The sequence below is a fragment of the Heterodontus francisci genome, unplaced genomic scaffold (assembly GCF_036365525.1).
Source record: "Heterodontus francisci isolate sHetFra1 unplaced genomic scaffold, sHetFra1.hap1 HAP1_SCAFFOLD_892, whole genome shotgun sequence".
NCBI lineage: Eukaryota > Metazoa > Chordata > Chondrichthyes > Heterodontiformes > Heterodontidae > Heterodontus > Heterodontus francisci.
Window position 1 is genome coordinate 188,575 of NW_027140525.1, and position 22,874 is coordinate 211,448.

Here is a 22,874-nt window from a genome sequence, read left to right on the forward strand (position 1 = left end):
CAGACACACACACGGACCAAACAGGAGCTGACACTGAGACGCACACATGGACCATTTAGGAGCTGACACTGAGACGCACACATGGGCCGTACAGGAGCTGACACTGAGACACACACGGACCGTACAGGAGCTGACGCAGAGACACACACACGGACCGTACAGGAGCTGACACTGAGACACACACACGGACCGTACAGGAGCTGACACTGAGACACACACACGGACCGTACAGGAGCTGACACTGAGACACACACACGGACCGCACAGGAGCTCACACTTGGACACACACACGGACCGTACAGGAGCTGACACTGAGACACACACACGGACCGTACAGGAGCTGACACTGAGACACACACACGGACCGCACAGGAGCTCACACTTAGACACACACACGGACCGTACAGGAGCTGACACTGAGACACACACGGGCCGGTCAGGAGCTTTTTTAGAATTAGAATTAGAATTAGAATATTACAGCGCAGTACAGGCCCTTCGGCCCTCGATGTTGCGCCGATCATCTGACCTACACTATTCCATTTACATCCATATGTCTATCCAATGACCACTTAAATGCCCTTAAAGTTGGCGAGTCTACTACTGTTGCAGGCAGGGCGTTCCACGCCCCTACTACTCTCTGCGTAAAGAAACTACCTCTGACATCTGTCCTATATCTTTCACCCCTCAACTTAAAGCTATGTCCCCTCGTGTTTGCCATCCTCATCCGAGGAAAAAGACTCTCACTATCCACCCTATCTAACCCTCTGATTATCTTGTATGTCTCTATTAAGTCACCTCTCCTCCTCCTTCTCTCTAACGAAAACAACCCCAAGTCCCTCAGCCTTTCCTCGTAAGACCTTCCTTCCATACCAGGCAACATCCTAGTAAATCTCCTCTGCACCCTTTCCAAAGCTTCGACATCCTTCCTATAATACGGTGACCAGAACTGCACGCAATACTCCAGGTGCGGCCTCACCAGAGTTTTGTCCAGCTGCAGCATGACCCCGTGGCTCTGAAACTCGATCCCCCTACTAATAAAGGCTAACACACCATATGCCTTCTGAACAGCCCTATTAACCTGGGTAGCAACTTTCAGGGATTTATGTACCTGGATACCAAGATCTCTCTGCTCATCTACACTACCAAGAATCTTCCCATTAGCCCAGTACTCTGCATTGCTGTTACTCCTTCCAAAGTGAATCACCTCACACTTCTCCGCATTAAACTCCATTTGCCATCTCTCAGCCCAGCTCTGCAGCCTATCTATGTCCCTCTGTACCCTACAACACCCTTCGACACTATCCACAACTCCACCGACCTTCGTGTCATCCGCAAATTTACTAACCCACCCTTCTACACCCTCATCCAGGTCGTTTATAAAAATGACAAACAGCAGTGGCCCCAAAACAGAACCTTGCGGTACACCACTAGTAACTAAACTCCAGGATGAACATTTGCCATCAACCACCACCCTCTGTCTTCTTTCAGCTAGCCAATCTCTGATCCAAAGCTCTAAATCACCTTCAACCCCATACTTGCGTATTTTCTGCAATAGCCTACCGTGGGGACACTGAGACACACACACGGACCGTACCGGAGCTGACACTGAGACACACACATGGGCCGTACAGGAGCTGATACTGAGACGCACACACGGAGCGTACAGGAACTGACACTGAGACGCACACACGGACTGTACAGGAGCTGACACTGAGACGCACACACGGACCATACAGGAACTGACACTGAGACGCACACACGGACCGTACAGGAGCTGACACTGAGACGCACACACGGACCGTACAGGAGCTGACACTGAGACGCACACACGGACCGTACAGGAGCTGACACTGAGACGCACACACGGACCGTACAGGAGCTGACACTGAGACGCACACACGGACCGTACAGGAGCTGACACTGAGACGCACACACGGACCGTACAGGAGCTGACACTGAGACACACACACGGACCGTACAGGAGCTGACACTGAGACACACACACGGACCGTACAGGAGCTGACACTGAGACACACACACGGACCGCACAGGAGCTCACACTCAGACACACACACGGACCGGACAGGAGCTGACACTGAGACACACACGGGCCATACAGGAGCTGACACTGAGACACACACACGGACCGTACCGGAGCTGACACTGAGACACACACATGGGCCGTACAGGAGCTGATACTGAGATGCACACACGGACCGTACAGGAACTGACACTCAGACGCACACATGGACCGCACACACGGACCGTACAGGAACTGACACTGAGACACACACACGGACCGTACAGGAGCTGACACTGAGACACACACACGGACCGTACAGGAGCTGACACTGAGACACACACACGGACCGTACAGGAGCTGACACTGAGACACACACACGGACTGTCCAGGAGCTGACACTGAGACGCACACACGGACCGTACAGGAACTGACACTGAGACGCACACACGGACCGTACAGGAACTGACACTGAGACGCACACACGGACCGTACAGGAGCTGACACTGAGACGCACACACGGACCGTACAGGAACTGACACTGAGACGCACCCACGGACCGTACAGGAACTGACACTGAGACGCACACACGGACCGTACAGGAGCTGACACTGAGACGCACACACGGACCGTACAGGAGCTGACACTGAGACACACACACGGACCGTACAGGAGCTGACACTGAGACACACACGGGCCGGTCAGGAGCTGACACTGAGACACACACACGGACCGTACCGGAGCTGACACTGAGACACACACACGGGCCGTACAGGAGCTGATACTGAGACGCACACACGGACCGTACAGGAACTGACACTGAGACGCACACACGGACCGTACAGGAGCTGACACTGAGACGCACACACGGACCATACAGGAACTGACACTGAGACGCACACACGGACCGTACAGGAGCTGACACTGAGACGCACACACGGATCGTACAGGAGCTGACACTGAGACGCACACACGGACCGTACAGGAGCTGACACTGAGACGCACACACGGACCGTACAGGAGCTGACACTGAGACGCACACACGGACCGTACAGGAGCTGACACTGAGACGCACACACGGACCGTACAGGAGCTGACACTGAGACGCACACACGGACCGTACAGGAGCTGACACTGAGACGCACACACGGACCGTACAGGAGCTGACACTGAGACACACACACGGACCGTACAGGAGCTGACACTGAGACGCACACACGGACCGTACAGGAGCTGACACTGAGACACACACACGGACCGCACAGGAGCTCACACTTAGACACACACACGGACCGGACAGGAGCTGACACTGAGACACACACGGGCCATACAGGAGCTGACACTGAGACACACACACGGACCGTACCGGAGTTGACACTGAGACACACACATGGGCCGTACAGGAGCTGATACTGAGATGCACACACGGACCGTACAGGAACTGACACTCAGACGCACAAATGGACCGTACAGGAGCTGACACTGAGACGCACACACGGACCGTACAGGAGCTGACACTGAGACGCACACACGGACCGTACAGGAGCTGACACTGAGACGCACACACGGACCGTACGGGAGCTGACACTGAGACACACACACGGACCGTACAGGAGCTGACACTGAGACACACACACGGACCGTACAGGAGCTGACACTGAGACACACACACGGACCGCACAGGAGCTCACACTTAGACACACACACGGACCGGACAGGAGCTGACACTGAGACACACACGGGCCATACAGGAGCTGACACTGAGACACACACACGGACCGTACCGGAGCTGACACTGAGACACACACATGGGCCGTACAGGAGCTGATACTGAGATGCACACACGGACCGTACAGGAACTGACACTCAGACGCACACATGGACCGTACAGGAGCTGACACTGAGACGCACACACGGACCGTACAGGAACTGACACTGAGACACACACACGGACCGGACAGGAGCTGTCACTGAGACACACACGGGCCATACAGGAGCTGACACTGAGACACACACATGGACCATACCGGAGCTGACACTGAGACACACACATGGGCCGTACAGGAGCTGATACTGAGATGCACACACGGACCATACAGGAACTGACACTCAGACGCACACATGGACCGTACAGGAGCTGACACTGAGACGCACACACGGACCGTACAGGTACTGACACTGAGACGCACACACGGACCGTACAGGAGCTGACACTGAGACACACACACGGACCGTACAGGAGCTGACACTGAGACACACACACGGACCGCACAGGAGCTCACACTTCGACACACACACGGACCGTACAGGAGCTCACACTTAGACACACACACGGACCGTCCAGGAGCTGACACTGAGACACACACGGGCCGGTCAGGAGCTGACACTGAGACACACACACGGACCGTACCGGAGCTGACACTGAGACACACACATGGGCCGTACAGGAGCTGATACTGAGACGCACACACGGACCGTACAGGAGCTGACACTGAGACGCACACACGGACCGTACAGGAGCTGACACTGAGACGCACACACGGACCGTACAGGAACTGACACTGAGACGCACACACGGACCGTACAGGAACTGATACTGAGATGCACACACGGACCGTACAGGAACTGACACTCAGACGCACACATGGACCGTACAGGAGCTGACACTGAGACGCACACACGGACCGTACAGGAACTGACACTGAGACGCACACACGGACCGTACAGGAGCTGACACTGAGACGCACACACGGACCGTACAGGAGCTGACACTGAGACACACACACGGACCGTACAGGAGCTGACACTGAAACACACACACGGACTGTCCAGGAGCTGACACTGAGACACACACACGGACCGTACAGGAGCTGACACTGAGACACGCACGGACTGTACAGGAGCTGACACTGAGACGCACACACGGACCGTACAGGAGCTGACACTGAGACACACACGGACTGTACAGGAGCTGACACTGAGACACACACAAGGACCGTACAGGAGCTGACACTGAGACACACACGCGGACCGTACAGGAGCTGTCACTGAGACACACGCGGGCTGTACAGGCGCTGACACTGAGACACACACATGGACCGTACAGGAGCTGACACTGAGACACACACGCGGACCGTACAGGAGCTGACACTGAGACACACGCGGGCTGTACAGGCGCTGACACTGAGACACACACACGGACCGTACAGGAGCTGACACTGAGACACACACGGACTGTACAGGAGCTGACACTGAGACGCACACATGGACCGTACAGGAGCTGACACTGAGACACACACGGACCGTACAGGAGCTGACACTAAGACACACACACGCACCGTACAGGAGCTGACACTGAGACACACACACGGTCTGTAATGCAGCATTGTGCAGTGATACTAACCCTGGTCTCTCCCTCTGGCAGTGTTGGGACTTGGGGTTCCACTCGTCGCTGAGCCGTACGCTGAGGACGTACCTGTCAGCCGAGACCTGTGCGGAGACCTCCCGCCGTGACGGCCTGAACCTGATCGAAACGGCGGTGGACGGCCTGGACCCTCAGAGTGACAAGACCAAGATCATGGACATCAATTTCAATGCCTTCTGCCTGCCTCACAAGTTCGAGTTTCTACCACACGACCAGGACCAGGTGCTTAACCCCTTCCCCTCCCTGTTTGCCGCGCGCCCTTTAACCCCGGCAGCATCAGAATCGGTGGTCCAGAGGCCGGTTCCCAAAGCGGAGAGGCTGGAAATTTCATTTAAATTTGCTCGTTGGCGATGTGGGCGATCATGTCGAATGAGCCAGAACAGAGGGGGTCCATTCGTCCCATCGTGTCCGTGCTGGCTCACTGAAGGAGCAATTTACCTGGTGCCGCTCCCTTGCCTTCTCCCCGTAGCCCTGCACAATCTTCCTTTTCAGATTGTTATTCCGTTCTCTTTTGAAAGCCTCGATTGAATCTGCCTTCCACCACGCTCTCGGGCAGTGCATTCCACATCCTAACCACTCGCTACGTAAAAAAATGTGTTCACTCCTGTCGCTGTTGCATCTTTTGCCAATCACCTTCAACCGGTGTCCTCTGGTTCTCGATCCTTCCACCCAGTGGGAACAGTTTCTCCCTATCTACTCTGTCCAGACCCCTCACGGTTTTGCGCACCTCGATCAAATCTCCCCTCAGCCTTCTCTTCTCGAAGGATGCTTTATTATGCTTTGTTAACCGCTCTCTCAACCTGTCCTGCCACCTTCAATGACTTCTGCACATATACACCCAGGTCCCTCTGCTCCTGCACCCCTTTTAGAATTGTACCCTTTATTCTATATTGTCTCTCCATGTTCTTCCTTCCAAAATGAATCAGATACATTTCTCTGCATTGAACTTCATCTGCCACCTGTCTGCCCACTCCACCAACTTGTCTATGTCCTTTTGAAGTTCCTCCTCACAGTTCACAGGATTGCCAAGTTTCGCAAACTTTGAAATTGTGCCCTTTACGTCAAGGTCTAGGACATTAATATGTATCAGGAAAAGCAAGGGTCCCAACACTGATCCCTGGGGAACTCCACCACAAACCTTCCTCCAAACCCGAAAAACATCCATTAACCACTACTCTGTGTTTCCTGTCACTCAGCCAGTTTTATTTATTTTTTTATTTTTTATTTATTTAGAGATACAGCACTGAAACAGGCCCTTCGGCCCACCGAGTCTGTGCCGACCAAGAACCACCCATTTATACTAATCCTACAGTAATCCCATAATCCCTCGACTACCTACACTAGGGGCAATTTACAATGGCCAATTTACCTATCACCTGCAAGTCTTTGGCAGTGGGAGGAAACCGGGGCACCCGGCGAAAACCCACACGGTCACAGGGAGAACTTGCAAACTCCGCACAGGCAGTACCCAGAACTGAACCCGGGTCCCTGGAGCTGTGAGGCTGCGGTGCTAACCACTGCGCCACTGTGCCACCCTTTTATATCCATGTTGCTACCGTCCCTTTTATTCCATTAGCTACAAGTTTGCTCACAAGTCTGTTGTGTGGCACTGTATCAAACGCCTTTTGAAAGTCCATGTACACCACATCAACAGCATTGCCCTCATCAACACTCTCTGTTACCTCCTCAAAAAACTCCAGCAAGTTAGTTAAACATGATTTTCCCTGAACAAATCCGTGCTGGCTTTCCTTAATTAACCCGCATTTGTCCATGTGACTATTAATTTTGTCCTGCAATATCATTTCTCGAAGCTTCCTTACCGGTGAGATTCAACTGACTGGCCTGTAGTTGCTGGGTGCTTCCTAAAAACCCTTTTTGAACAAGGGTATAACATTTTCAATTCTCCGGTTCTCTGGCACCACCGCCGAGTCGGAGGAAGACTGGAAAATTATGGCCGGTGCCTCTGCAATTTCCACCCTCACTTCCTTTAGTATCCTTGGATGCATCTCATCTGGTCCTGGAGCTTTATCAACTTGAAGTACAGACAGCCTGTCCAATACCACCTCCTTATCAATTTTAAACCCTTCAAGTGTCTGAATTACCCCCTCATTCACCCTGACCCACACACCATCTTCTTCCTTGGTAAAGACAGATTTAATACCTCAGCTATGCCCCCTGCCTCCATGCCTAAATCCCCTTTTTGGTCCCTAATCGGCCCCACTCCTCCTTTCACCACCCTTTAACTATTTATATACCGAAAGAAGACTTTTAGATTCCCTTTTATGTTAGCTGCCAGTCTCTTCTCATACTCTCTCTTTGCTTCATCGATTCCCCTCTGAATCTTCTATATTCAGCCTGGTCCTCCATTGTATCATCCACCTGACGTCTGTCATAAGCACACTTTTTCTTCATCTTCATCTCAATCTCTTTCGTCATCCAGGGGGCTCTGGATTTATTTGCCCTACCCTTTCCCCTTCGCGGGAAAAAGCCTTGACTGTGCTCAAATTGTCTCCTCTTTAAAGACAGCCCACGTTCAGATGCAGTTTTGCCTGCTAACCTTTGATTGCAGCTTGTCTGGGTCAGTTCCATTCTTAACCCACTGAAGTTGGCTTTCCCCCAGTTGACTATTCTTACTCTGGGTCGTTCCTTGCCCTTTTTCACAGCCAATCTAAACCTTATAATAGCAATGATCACTGTCCCTTAAATGTTCCCCTACTTCATCCACTTGGCCCGCCACATTCCCACGAACCAGGTCCAGCAGTGCTGTAGAAAATTCTCCTGAATACACTGGCTCCTCTCTGGCCCCTCACTGCTCTTTACTACAGTGCAGTGTGGTAAATGGTTGTTTCTCAGACTGGCGGATGGCAGACAGTGGGGTTCCCCCAAAGGTCAGTGTTGGGTCTTCTGTTTTTTTTCTATATATAAACGACTTGGATCTTGGAATGCAGAGTACAATCTCAAAATTTGCCGATGACACCAAACAGGGAGGATGATATGAACTGCCTGCAACAGGACATAGACAGGCGAGCAGAGTGGGCAGACAGGTGGCAGATGGAGTTTAATAGAAGGAGTGTGAGGTGATGCATTTTGGCAGAAGGGATAGGGAGAGGCAATATAGACTTAATGACACAGTTCTAAAGAGCGTGCAGTAACAGAGGGACCTGGGGGTGCATGTGCATCGATCTTTGAAGGTGGCGGGACATATTGAGAGAGTGGTTAGTGAAGCATATGGGATCTTGGGCTTCATAAATAGAGGCATTGAGTACAAAAGCAGGGAAGTTATGCTGAACATTTATAAAGCTCTGGTTAGGCTCCAACTGGAGTATTGTGTCCAGTTCTGGTCACCACACTTTAGGAAGGATGTGAGGGTCCTTGAGAGGGTAGCAGAGGAGATTTACCGGGATGGTTCCTGGGATGAGGGATGTTAGCTGCAAAGCCAGGTTGGAGAAGCTGGGGTTGTTCTCCCCGGAGCAAAGGAGATTGAGGGGAGATTTAATAGAAGTGTACAGGATTGAGAGGTTTAGATAAAAACTGTTCCCATTAATAAATGGTACAAGGACTAGGGGACACAGATCGAAGGTTTTGGGTAAGAGATGCGGGGGAGGGATAGAGCAGGACTGACGGGATTGCTTTGCAGAGAGCTGGCATGGACTCGATGGGCCGAATGACCTCCTCCTATGCCCCAGATGACTCTGTAAAATCTCCCCTTCACCCTCTCTTGGTCTAAGCAGAGCAATCCCAGCTTCTCCCAGTCTCTCCACATTAACGACAATTCTAAAGGGGGTGCAGGACCAGAGGGACCTGGGTGGCAGCATTTTGTGTCAGTTATTTGTCACACAATTCCTAAAGCCCCCTCATCCCTGGGACCATTCTCAGCAAATCTTTTCCACGCCCTTCCCAAAGCCTCAGCATCCTTCTTCACGTGTGGTGCCCAGAATTGGACACAATCCCCCAGGTGGGAGACTAACTCCCTTCCTTTTGTGCTCCGTGCCTCCGTTTAAAGCCCAGGACCCTGTCTGCTGTGTTTCCGCCGTCTCCCAAACTTAGAAAGGAGACGGCTGAGGGGGAGACCTGATGTAGAGATCTGGAAGATTATGAAAGGATTCGATCGGGTAGACGTACAGAAGATGTTTCCACTTGTGGGGCGGGGGGGAGAGACCAGAACTAGGGGACCATCAATATCAGACAGTCACTAATAAATCCGATGGGGAATTCAGGAGAAACTCCTTTCCCCAGAGAGTGGTGAGAATGTGGAACTCGCTCCCACAGGGAGTGGTTGTGGTGAATAGTATCGATGTATTTAAGGGGGAAGCTGGACAAACACACGAGGGGGGGAAAGGTATAGGGGGATGATTCCCGTGCCGTAAAATTCTAAGCAAATTGATTGTTTGCGGTTGAACGATTCCTATGTTGCCCCATCCTCCTGCTTTCACCAGGTCCTAAAGCAAATCTGGTCTCAATGAAAGTTCCCTGGTGCATGGAGTAAGTTCCCTTTTCGGGGGGGTAAAGAGGAAGCTGGATTACGTTGTTCCCCACAGGCGGAACGCCGAGCCTCTGAGACAGGGGAAGTGTTACCGCATGATAATATTCCACAGGAGTGCGTGTTCAAACAGAAATCAAAAACGAAAGAAAGGTCAGACTGGGCTGAATTTTACCAGCTCCCCAATTCCCCCGGCGTCAGGGGACGTGGTGGATGCGAGGGAACGGTCCAGATAATACTTCTGAGAGGGGCCTACTGACACTGACACACTCCCCAGGGACCCTCTGTAAATACTGACACACTCCCCAGGGACCCACTGTAAATACTGACACACTCCCCGGGGACCCCCCTGTAAATACTGACACACTCCCCGGGGACCCCCCTGTAAATACTGACACACTCCCCAGGGACCCACTGTAAATACTGACACACTCCCCGGGGACCCCCTGAAAATACTGACACACTCCCCGGGGACTCCCTGTAAATACTGACACACTCCCCGGGGACCCCCTGTAAATACTGACACACTCCCCGGGGATCCCCTGTAAATACTGACACACTCCCCGGGGACCCTCTGTAAATACTGACACACTCCCCGGGGACCCCCCTGTAAATACTGACACACTCCCCGGGGACCCCCTGTAAATACTGACACACTCCCCGGGGATCCCCTGTAAATACTGACACACTCCCCAGGAACCCACTGTAAATACTGACACACTCCCCAGGAACCCACTGTAAATACTGACACACTCCCCGGGGACCCCCTGTAAATACTGACACACTCCCCGGGGATCCCCTGTAAATACTGACACACTCCCCAGGAACCCACTGTAAATACTGACACACTCCCCGGGGACCCCCTGTAAATACTGACACACTCCCCGGGGACCCCCCTGTAAATACTGACACACTCCCCAGGAACCCACTGTAAATACTGACACACTCCCCAGGGACCCCCTGTAAATACTGACACACTCCCCAGGGACCCCCTGTAAATACTGACACACTCCCCGGGGACCCCCTGTAAATACTGACACACTCCCCAGGAACCCACTGTAAATACTGACACACTCCCCAGGGACCCCCTGTAAATACTGACACACTCCCCGGGGACCCCCTGTAAATACTGACACACTCCCCGGGGACCCCCTGTAAATACTGACACACTCCCCAGGAACCCACTGTAAATACTGACACACTCCCCAGGGACCCCCTGTAAATACTGACACACTCCCCAGGAACCCACTGTAAATACTGACACACTCCCCAGGGACCCCCTGTAAATACTGACACACTCCCCGGGGACCCCCTGTAAATACTGACACACTCCCCAGGACCCCCTGTAAATACTGACACACTCCCCAGGAACCCACTGTAAATACTGACACACTCCCCAGGAACCCACTGTAAATACTGACACACTCCCCAGGAACCCACTGTAAATACTGACACACTCCCCAGGGACCCACTGTAAATACTGACACACTCCCCGGGGACCCACTGTAAATACTGACACACTCCCCGGGGACCCCCCTGTAAATACTGACACACTCCCCAGGGACCCCCTGTAAATACTGACACACTCCCCAGGACCCCCTGTAAATACTGACACACTCCCCGGGGACCTCCTGTATACACTGACACACTCCCCGGGGACCCCCTGTAAATACTGACACACTCCCCGGTGACCCTCTGTAAATACTGACACACTCCCCAGGAACCCACTGTAAATACTGACACACTCCCCAGGAACCCACTGTAAATACTGACACACTCCCCGGGGACCTCCTGTATACACTGACACACTCCCCGGGGACCCACTGTAAATACTGACACACTCCCCGGGGACCCACTGTAAATACTGACACACTCCCCGGGGACCCCCTGTAAATACTGACACACTCCCCGGGGACCTCCTGTAAATACTGACACACTCCCCCGGGGACCCCCTGTAAATACTGACACACTCCCCAGGAACCCACTGTAAATACTGACACACTCCCCAGGAACCCACTGTAAATACTGACACACTCCCCGGGGACCCCCTGTAAATACTGACACACTCCCCGGGGACCTCCTGTAAATACTGACACACTCCCCCGGGGACCCCCTTGTAAATACTGACACACTCCCCGGTGACCCTCTGTAAATACTGACACACTCCCCCGGGGACCCCCCTGTAAATACTGACACACTCCCCGGGGAACCCTTGTAAATACTGACACACTCCCCGGTGACCCTCTGTAAATACTGACACACTCCCCGGTGACCCTCTGTAAATACTGACACACTCCCCCGGGGACCCCCCTGTAAATACTGACACACTCCCCGGGGACCCTCTGTAAATACTGACACACTCCCCGGGGACCCCCTGTAAATACTGACACACTCCCCGGGGACCCCCTGTAAATACTGACACACTCCCCGGTGACCCTCTGTAAATACTGACACACTCCCCCGGGGACCCCCCTGTAAATACTGACACACTCCCCGGGGACCCTCTGTAAATACTGACACACTCCCCGGGGACCCCCTGTAAATACTGACACACTCCCCGGGGACCCCCTGTAAATACTGACACACTCCCTAGGGACCCACTGTAAATACTGACACACTCCCCGGGGACCCCCTGTAAATACTGACACACTCCCTAGGGACCCACTGTAAATACTGACACACTCCCCGGGGACCTCCTGTAAATACTGACACACTCCCCAGGAACCCACTGTAAATACTGACACACTCCCCGGGAACCCACTGTAAATACTGACACACTCCCCGGGGACCTCCTGTAAATACTGACACACTCCCCGGGGACCTCCTGTAAATACTGACACACTCCCCCGGGGACCCCCCTGTAAATACTGACACACTCCCCGGGGACCCCCTGTAAATACTGACACACTCCCCGGGGACCTCCTGTAAATACTGACACACTCCCCAGGAACCCACTGTAAATACTGACACACTCCCCGGGGACCTCCTGTATACACTGACACACTCCCCGGGGACCCACTGTAAATACTGACACACTCCCCGGGGACCCACTGTAAATACTGACACACTCCCCAGGGACCTCCTGTAAATACTGACACACTCCCCGGGGACCCCCTGTAAATACTGACACACTCCCCGAGGACCTCCTGTAAATACTGACACACTCCCCAGGGACCCCCTGTAAATACTGACACACTCCCCGAGGACCTCCTGTAAATACTGACACACTCCCCGAGGACCCCCTGTAAATACTGACACACTCCCCGAGGACCTCCTGTAAATACTGACACACTCCCCAGGGACCTCCTGTAAATACTGACACACTCCCCGAGGACCTCCTGTAAATACTGACACACTCCCCAGGGACCTCCTGTAAATACTGACACACTCCCCGAGGACCTCCTGTAAATACTGACACACTCCCCAGGGACCTCCTGTAAATACTGACACACTCCCCGAGGACCTCCTGTAAATACTGACACACTCCCCGAGGACCTCCTGTAAATACTGACACACTCCCCGAGGACCTCCTGTAAATACTGACACACTCCCCGAGGACCCCCTGTAAATACTGACACACTTCCCAGGGACCTCCTGTAAATACTGACACACTCCCCGAGGACCTCCTGTAAATACTGACACACTCCCCAGGGACCTCCTGTAAATACTGACACACTCCCCAGGGACCTCCTGTAAATACTGACACACTCCCCGAGGACCTCCTGTAAATACTGACACACTCCCCAGGGACCCCCTGTAAATACTGACACACTCCCCGAGGACCCCCTGTAAATACTGACACACTTCCCAGGGACCTCCTGTAAATACTGACACACTCCCCAGGAACCCACTGTAAATACTGACACACTCCCCCGGGGACCCCCTGTAAATACTGACACACTCCCCAGGAACCCACTGTAAATACTGACACACTCCCCAGGAACCCACTGTAAATACTGACACACTCCCCGGGGACCCCCTGTAAATACTGACACACTCCCCGGGGACCTCCTGTAAATACTGACACACTCCCCCGGGGACCCCCTTGTAAATACTGACACACTCCCCGGTGACCCTCTGTAAATACTGACACACTCCCCCGGGGACCCCCCTGTAAATACTGACACACTCCCCGGGGAACCCTTGTAAATACTGACACACTCCCCGGTGACCCTCTGTAAATACTGACACACTCCCCGGTGACCCTCTGTAAATACTGACACACTCCCCCGGGGACCCCCCTGTAAATACTGACACACTCCCCGGGGACCCTCTGTAAATACTGACACACTCCCCGGGGACCCCCTGTAAATACTGACACACTCCCCGGGGACCCCCTGTAAATACTGACACACTCCCCGGTGACCCTCTGTAAATACTGACACACTCCCCCGGGGACCCCCCTGTAAATACTGACACACTCCCCGGGGACCCTCTGTAAATACTGACACACTCCCCGGGGACCCCCTGTAAATACTGACACACTCCCCGGGGACCCCCTGTAAATACTGACACACTCCCTAGGGACCCACTGTAAATACTGACACACTCCCCGGGGACCCCCTGTAAATACTGACACACTCCCTAGGGACCCACTGTAAATACTGACACACTCCCCGGGGACCTCCTGTAAATACTGACACACTCCCCAGGAACCCACTGTAAATACTGACACACTCCCCGGGAACCCACTGTAAATACTGACACACTCCCCGGGGACCTCCTGTAAATACTGACACACTCCCCCGGGGACCCCCCTGTAAATACTGACACACTCCCCGGGGACCCCCTGTAAATACTGACACACTCCCCGGGGACCTCCTGTAAATACTGACACACTCCCCAGGAACCCACTGTAAATACTGACACACTCCCCGGGGACCTCCTGTATACACTGACACACTCCCCGGGGACCCACTGTAAATACTGACACACTCCCCGGGGACCCACTGTAAATACTGACACACTCCCCAGGGACCTCCTGTAAATACTGACACACTCCCCGGGGACCCCCTGTAAATACTGACACACTCCCCGAGGACCTCCTGTAAATACTGACACACTCCCCAGGGACCCCCTGTAAATACTGACACACTCCCCGAGGACCTCCTGTAAATACTGACACACTCCCCGAGGACCCCCTGTAAATACTGACACACTCCCCGAGGACCTCCTGTAAATACTGACACACTCCCCAGGGACCTCCTGTAAATACTGACACACTCCCCGAGGACCTCCTGTAAATACTGACACACTCCCCAGGGACCTCCTGTAAATACTGACACACTCCCCGAGGACCTCCTGTAAATACTGACACACTCCCCAGGGACCTCCTGTAAATACTGACACACTCCCCGAGGACCTCCTGTAAATACTGACACACTCCCCGAGGACCTCCTGTAAATACTGACACACTCCCCGAGGACCTCCTGTAAATACTGACACACTCCCCGAGGACCTCCTGTAAATACTGACACACTCCCCGAGGACCCCCTGTAAATACTGACACACTTCCCAGGGACCTCCTGTAAATACTGACACACTCCCCGAGGACCTCCTGTAAATACTGACACACTCCCCAGGGACCTCCTGTAAATACTGACACACTCCCCGAGGACCTCCTGTAAATACTGACACACTCCCCAGGGACCCCCTGTAAATACTGACACACTCCCCAGGGACCTCCTGTAAATACTGACACACTCCCCGAGGACCTCCTGTAAATACTGACACACTCCCCAGGGACCCCCTGTAAATACTGACACACTCCCCGAGGACCCCCTGTAAATACTGACACACTTCCCAGGGACCTCCTGTAAATACTGACACACTCCCCGAGGACCCCCTGTAAATACTGACACACTTCCCAGGGACCTCCTGTAAATACTGACACACTCCCCAGGGACCCCCTGTAAATACTGACACACTCCCCGGGGACCTCCTGTAAATACTGACACACTCCCCAGGGACCTCCTGTAAATACTGACACACTCCCCGAGGACCTCCTGTAAATACTGACACACTCCCCAGGGACCCCCTGTAAATACTGACACACTCCCCGAGGACCCCCTGTAAATACTGACACACTTCCCAGGGACCTCCTGTAAATACTGACACACTCCCCGAGGACCCCCTGTAAATACTGACACACTTCCCAGGGACCTCCTGTAAATACTGACACACTTCCCAGGGACCTCCTGTAAATACTGACACACTCCCCAGGGACCCACTGTAAATACTGACACACTCCCCAGGGACCTCCTGTAAATACTGACACACTCCCCGAGGACCCCCTGTAAATACTGACACACTCCCCAGGGACCTCCTGTAAATACTGACACACTCCCCAGGGACCCACTGTAAATACTGACACACTCCCCGAGGACCTCCTGTAAATACTGACACACTCCCCGAGGACCTCCTGTAAATACTGACACACTCCCCGAGGACCTCCTGTAAATACTGACACACTCCCCGAGGACCTCCTGTAAATACTGACACACTCCCCGAGGACCCCCTGTAAATACTGACACACTCCCCGAGGACCTCCTGTAAATACTGACACACTCCCCGAGGACCTCCTGTAAATACTGACACACTCCCCTGGGACCTCCTGTAAATACTGACACACTCCCCGAGGACCTCCTGTAAATACTGACACACTCCCCGGGGACCTCCTGTAAATACTGACACACTCCCCGGGGAACCCACTGTAAATACTGACACACTCCCCAGGACCCCCTGTAAATACTGACACACTTCCCAGGGACCTCCTGTAAATACTGACACACTCCCCGGGGAACCCACTGTAAATACTGACACACTCCCCAGGACCCCCTGTATACACTGACACACTCCCCGGGGACCCACTGTAAATACTGACACACTCCCCAGGGACCTCCTGTAAATACTGACACACTCCCCAGGGACCCACTGTAAATACTGACACACTCCCCAGGACCCCCTGTATACACTGACACACTCCCCGGGGACCCCCTGTAAATACTGACACACTCCCCAGGGACCTCCTGTAAATACTGACACACTCCCCAGGACCCCCTGTAAATACTGACACACTCCCCGGGGAACCCACTGTAAATACTGACACACTCCCCAGGACCCCCTGTAAATACTGACACACTCCCCGGGGACCCACTCTAAATACTGACACACTCCCCAGGACCCCCTGTAAATACTGACACACTCCCCGGGGAACCCACTGTAAATACTGACACACTCCCCAGGACCCCCTGTAAATACTGACACACTCCCCAGGACCCCCTGTAAATACTGACACACTCCCCAGGGACCCCCTGTAAATACTGACACACTCCCCAGGACCCCCTGTAAATACTGACACACTCCCCAGGGACCCCCTGTAAATACTGACACACTCCCCGGGGAACCCACTGTAAATACTGACACACTCCCCAGGACCCCCTGTAAATACTGACACACTCCCCAGGACCCCCTGTAAATACTGACACACTCCCCGGGGACCCCCTGTAAATACTGACACACTCCCCAGGACCCCCTGTAAATACTGACACACTCCCCGGGGAACCCACTGTAAATACTGACACACTCCCCAGGACCCCCTGTAAATACTGACACACTCCCCGGGGACCCACTCTAAATACTGACACACTCCCCAGGACCCCCTGTAAATACTGACACACTCCCCGGGGAACCCACTGTAAATACTGACACACTCCCCAGGACCCCCTGTAAATACTGACACACTCCCCAGGACCCCCTGTAAATACTGACACACTCCCCGGGGACCCCCTGTAAATACTGACACACTCCCCGGGGATCCCCCTGTAAATACTGACACACTCCCCAGGGACCCACTGTAAATACTGACACACTCCCCAGGGACCCACTGTAAATACTGACACACTCCCCGGGGACCCCCTGTAAATACTGACACACTCCCCGGGGATCCCCCTGTAAATACTGACACACTCCCCGGAGACCCTCCTGTAAATACTGACACACTCCCCAGGGACCCACTGTAAATACTGACACACTCCCCGGGGACCCCCTGTAAATACTGACACACTCCCCGGGGATCCCCCTGTAAATACTGACACACTCCCCGGAGACCCTCCTGTAAATACTGACACACTCCCCAGGGACCCCCTGAAAATACTGACACACTCCCGGGGACCCCCCTGTAAATACTGACACACTCCCCGGGGAACCCACTGTAAATACTGACACACTCCCCAGGGACCCCCTGAAAATACTGACACACTCCCGGGGACCCCCCTGTAAATACTGACACACTCCCCAGGGACCTCCTGTAAATACTGACACACTCCCCGAGGACCCCCTGTAAATACTGACACACTCCCCAGGGACCTCCTGTAAATACTGACACACTCCCCAGGACCCCCTGTAAATACTGACACACTCCCCGGGACCCCCTGTAAATACTGACACACTCCCCAGGAACCCACTGTAAATACTGACACACTCCCCCGGGACTCCCTGTAAATACTGACACACTCCTCAGGACCCCCTGTAAATACTGACACACTCCCCAGGGACCCCCTGTAAATACTGACACACTCCCCGGGGACCCCCTGTAAATACTGACACACTCCCCAGGGACCCACTGTAAATACTGACACACTCCCCAGGGACCCACTGTAAATACTGACACACTCCCCGGGGACCCTCTGTAAATACTGACACACTTCCCGGGGACCCTCTGTAAATACTGACACACTCCCCGGGGACCTCCTGTAAATACTGACACACTCCCCGGGGACCTCCTGTAAATACTGACACACTCCCCAGGGACCCTCTGTAAATACTGACACACTCCCCGGGGACCTCCTGTAAATACTGACACACTCCCCAGGGACCCACTGTAAATACTGACACACTCCCCAGTGACCCCCCTGTAAATACTGACACACTCCCCAGGGACCCACTGTAAATACTGACACACTCCCCAGTGACCCCCCTGTAAATACTGACACACTCCCCGGGGACCTCCTGTAAATACTGACACACTCCCCGGGGACCTCCTGTAAATACTGACACACTTCCCGGGGACCCCCTGTAAATACTGACACACTCCCCGGGGACCCACTGTAAATACTGACACACTCCCCGGGGACCCCCTGTAAATACTGACACACTCCCCAGGACCCTCTGTAAATACTGACACACTTCCCGGGGACCTCCTGTAAATACTGACACACTCCCCAGGACCCCCTGTAAATACTGACACACTCCCCAGGAACCCACTGTAAATACTGACACACTCCCCGGGGACCTCATGTAAATACTGACACACTCCCCAGGGACCTCCTGTAAATACAGACACACTCCCCGGGGACCCACTGTAAATACTGACACACTTCCCGGGGACCCCCTGTAAATACTGACACACTCCCCGGGGACCCCCTGTAAATACTGACACACTCCCCAGGACCCCCTGTAAATACTGACACACTCCCCAGGGACCCCCTGTAAATACTGACACACTCCCCAGGACCCCCTGTAAATACTGACACACTTCCCGGGGACCCCCTGTAAATACTGACACACTCCCCGGGGACCCACTGTAAATACTGACACACTCCCCGGGACTCCCTGTAAATACTGACACACTTCCCGGGGACCCCCTGTAAATACTGACACACTCCCCGGGGACCCCCTGTAAATACTGACACACTCCCCGGGGACCTCATGTAAATACTGACACACTCCCCAGGGACCCACTGTAAATACTGACACACTCCCCTGGGGACCCCCTGTAAATACTGACACACTTCCCGGGGACCCCCTGTAAATACTGACACACTCCCCGGGGACCTCATGTAAATACTGACACACTCGCCAGGGACCCACTGTAAATACTGACACACTCCCCGGGGACCCCCTGTAAATACTGACACACTCCCAGGGGACCCCCTGTAAATACTGACACACTCCCCGGGGACCCCCTGTAAATACTGACACACTCCCCGGGGATCCCCTGTAAATACTGACACACTCCCCGAGGACCCACTGTAAATACTGACACACTCCCCAGGGACCCTCTGTAAATACTGACACACTCCCCGGGGACCTCCCCTGTAAATACTTACACACTCCCCGGGGACCTCCCCTGTAAATACTGACACACTCCCCAGGGACCTCATGTAAATACTGACACACTCCCCGGGGACCCCCTGTAAATACTGACACACTCCCCGGGGACCTCCTGTAAATACTGACACACTCCCCGGGGACCTCCTGTAAATACTGACACACTCCCCGGGGACCTCCTGTAAATACTGACACACTCCCCGGGGACCCCCTGTAAATACTGACACACTCCCCCGGGGACCCACTGTAAATACTGACACACTCCCCGGGGACCCCCTGTGAATACTGACACACTCCTCGGGGACCCCCTGTAAATACTGACACACTCCCCGGGGACCCCCTGTAAATACTGACACACTCCCCAGGGACCCACCGTAAATACTGACACACTCCCCCGGGGACCCCCCTGTAAATACTGACACACTCCCCGGGGAACCCTTGTAAATACTGACACACTCCCCGGGGACCCCCTGTAAATACTGACACACTCCCCAGGACCCTCGGTAAATACTGACACACTCCCCAGGGACCCTCTGTAAATACTGACACACTCCCCAGGACCCCCTGTAAATACTGACACACTCCCCGGGACCCCCTGTAAATACTGACACACTCCCCGGGGACCCCCCTGTAAATACTGACACACTCCCCGGGGACCCCCCTGTAAATACTGACACACTTCCCGGGGACCCCCTGCAAATACTGACACACTCCCCGGGAACCCCCTGTAAATACTGACACACTCCCCAGGGACCCACTGTAAATACTGACACACTCCCCAGGGACCCACTGTAAATACTGACACACTCCCCGGGGACCCCCCTGTAAATACTGACACACTCCCCGGGGACCTCCTGTAAATACTGACACACTCCCCGGGGACCCCCCTCTAAATACTGACACACTCCCCGGTGACCCCCTGTAAATACTGACACACTCCCCGGGGACCCCCCTGTAAATACTGACACACTCCCCGGGGACCTCCTGTAAATACTGACACACTCCCCGGGGACCCCCTGTAAATACTGACACACTCCCCGGGGACCCCCCTGTAAATACTGACACACTTCCCGGGGACCTCCTGTAAATACTGACACACTCCCCGGGGACCCCCCTGTAAATACTGACACACTCCCCGGGAACCCACTGTAAATACTGACACACTCCCCGGGGACCCACTGTAAATACTGATACACTCCCCGGGGACCCACTGTAAATACTGACACACTCCCCGGGAACCCACTGTAAATACTGACACACTCCCCGGGGACCCACTGTAAATACTGACACACTCCCCGGGGACCTCCTGTATATACTGATACACTCCCCGGGGACCCACTGTAAATACTGACACACTCCCCGGGAACCCACTGTAAATACTGACACACTCCCCGGGGACCCACTGTAAATACTGACACACTCCCCGGGGACCTCCTGTAAATACTGACACACTCCCCAGGACCCCCTGTAAATACTGACACACTCCCCAGGAACCCACTGTAAATACTGACACACTCCCCAGGGACCCACTGTAAATACTGACACACTCCCCGGGGACCTCATGTAAATACTGACACACTCCCCGGGGACCTCATGTAAATACTGACACACTCCCCGAGGACCCACTGTAAATACTGACACACTCCCCGAGGACCCACTGTAAATACTGACACACTCCCCGGGGACCCTCTGTAAATACTGACACACTCCCCAGGGACCCTCTGTAAATACTGACACACTCCCCAGGGACCCTCTGTAAATACTGACACACTCCCCAGGGACCCCCTGTAAATACTGACACACTCCCCAGGGACCCTCTGTAAATACTGACACACTCCCCGGGGACCCCCCTGTAAATACTGACACACTCCCCGGGGACCCCCCTGTAAATACTGACACACTCCCCAGGGACCCCCTGTAAATACTGACACACTCCCCAGGGACCCTCTGTAAATACTGACACACTCCCCGGGGACCCCCCTGTAAATACTGACACACTCCCCAGGGACCCCCCTGTAAATACTGACACACTCCCCCGGGGACCCCCCTGTAAATACTGACACACTCCCCGGGGACCCCCCTGTAAATACTGACACACTCCCCGGGGACCCACTGTAAATACTGACACACTCCCCGGGGACCCACTGTAAATACTGACACACTCCCCGGGGACCCCCTGTAAATACTGACACACTCCCCGGGGACCCACTGTAAATACTGACACACTCCCCGGGGATCCCCTGTAAATACTGACACACTCCCCGGGGACCTCCTGTAAATACTGACACACTCCCCGGGGACCCCCTGTAAATACTGACACACTCCCCGGGGATCCCCTGTAAATACTGACACACTCCCCGGGGACCCCCTATAAATACTGACACACTCCCCGGGGACCCCCTGTAAATACTGACACACTCCCCGGGGACCCCCTGTAAATACTGACACACTCCCCGGGGACCCCCTGTAAATACTGACACACTCCCCGGGAACCACTGTAAATACTGACACACTCCCCGGGAACCCACTGTAAATACTGACACACTCCCCAGGAACCCACTGTAAATACTGACACACTCCCCGGGAACCCACTGTAAATACTGACACACTCCCCGGGAACCCACTGTAAATACTGACACACTCCCCGGGAACCCACTGTAAATACTGACACACTCCCCAGGAACCCACTGTAAATACTGACACACTCCCCGGGGACCCCCTGTAAATACTGACACACTCCCCGGGAACCACTGTAAATACTGACACACTCCCCGGGAACCCACTGTAAATACTGACACACTCCCCAGGAACCCACTGTAAATACTGACACACTCCCCGGG

At 54.1% G+C, this 22,874-nt stretch overlaps 1 protein-coding gene across 3 annotated transcripts in view; it reads left to right on the forward strand.

Annotated features, from left to right (window-relative positions):
• Window positions 1–22,874, forward strand: part of LOC137360057 (SLIT-ROBO Rho GTPase-activating protein 3-like) — a 150,184-nt gene that overhangs the window by 76,992 nt on the left and 50,318 nt on the right. For all 3 annotated transcript variants that reach the window (XM_068025649.1, XM_068025648.1, XM_068025650.1), the window contains one exon: window positions 5,445–5,666. In XM_068025649.1, coding sequence (XP_067881750.1) covers window positions 5,445–5,666 — 222 coding nt within the window. The remainder of the gene's footprint in view (window positions 1–5,444; window positions 5,667–22,874) is intronic.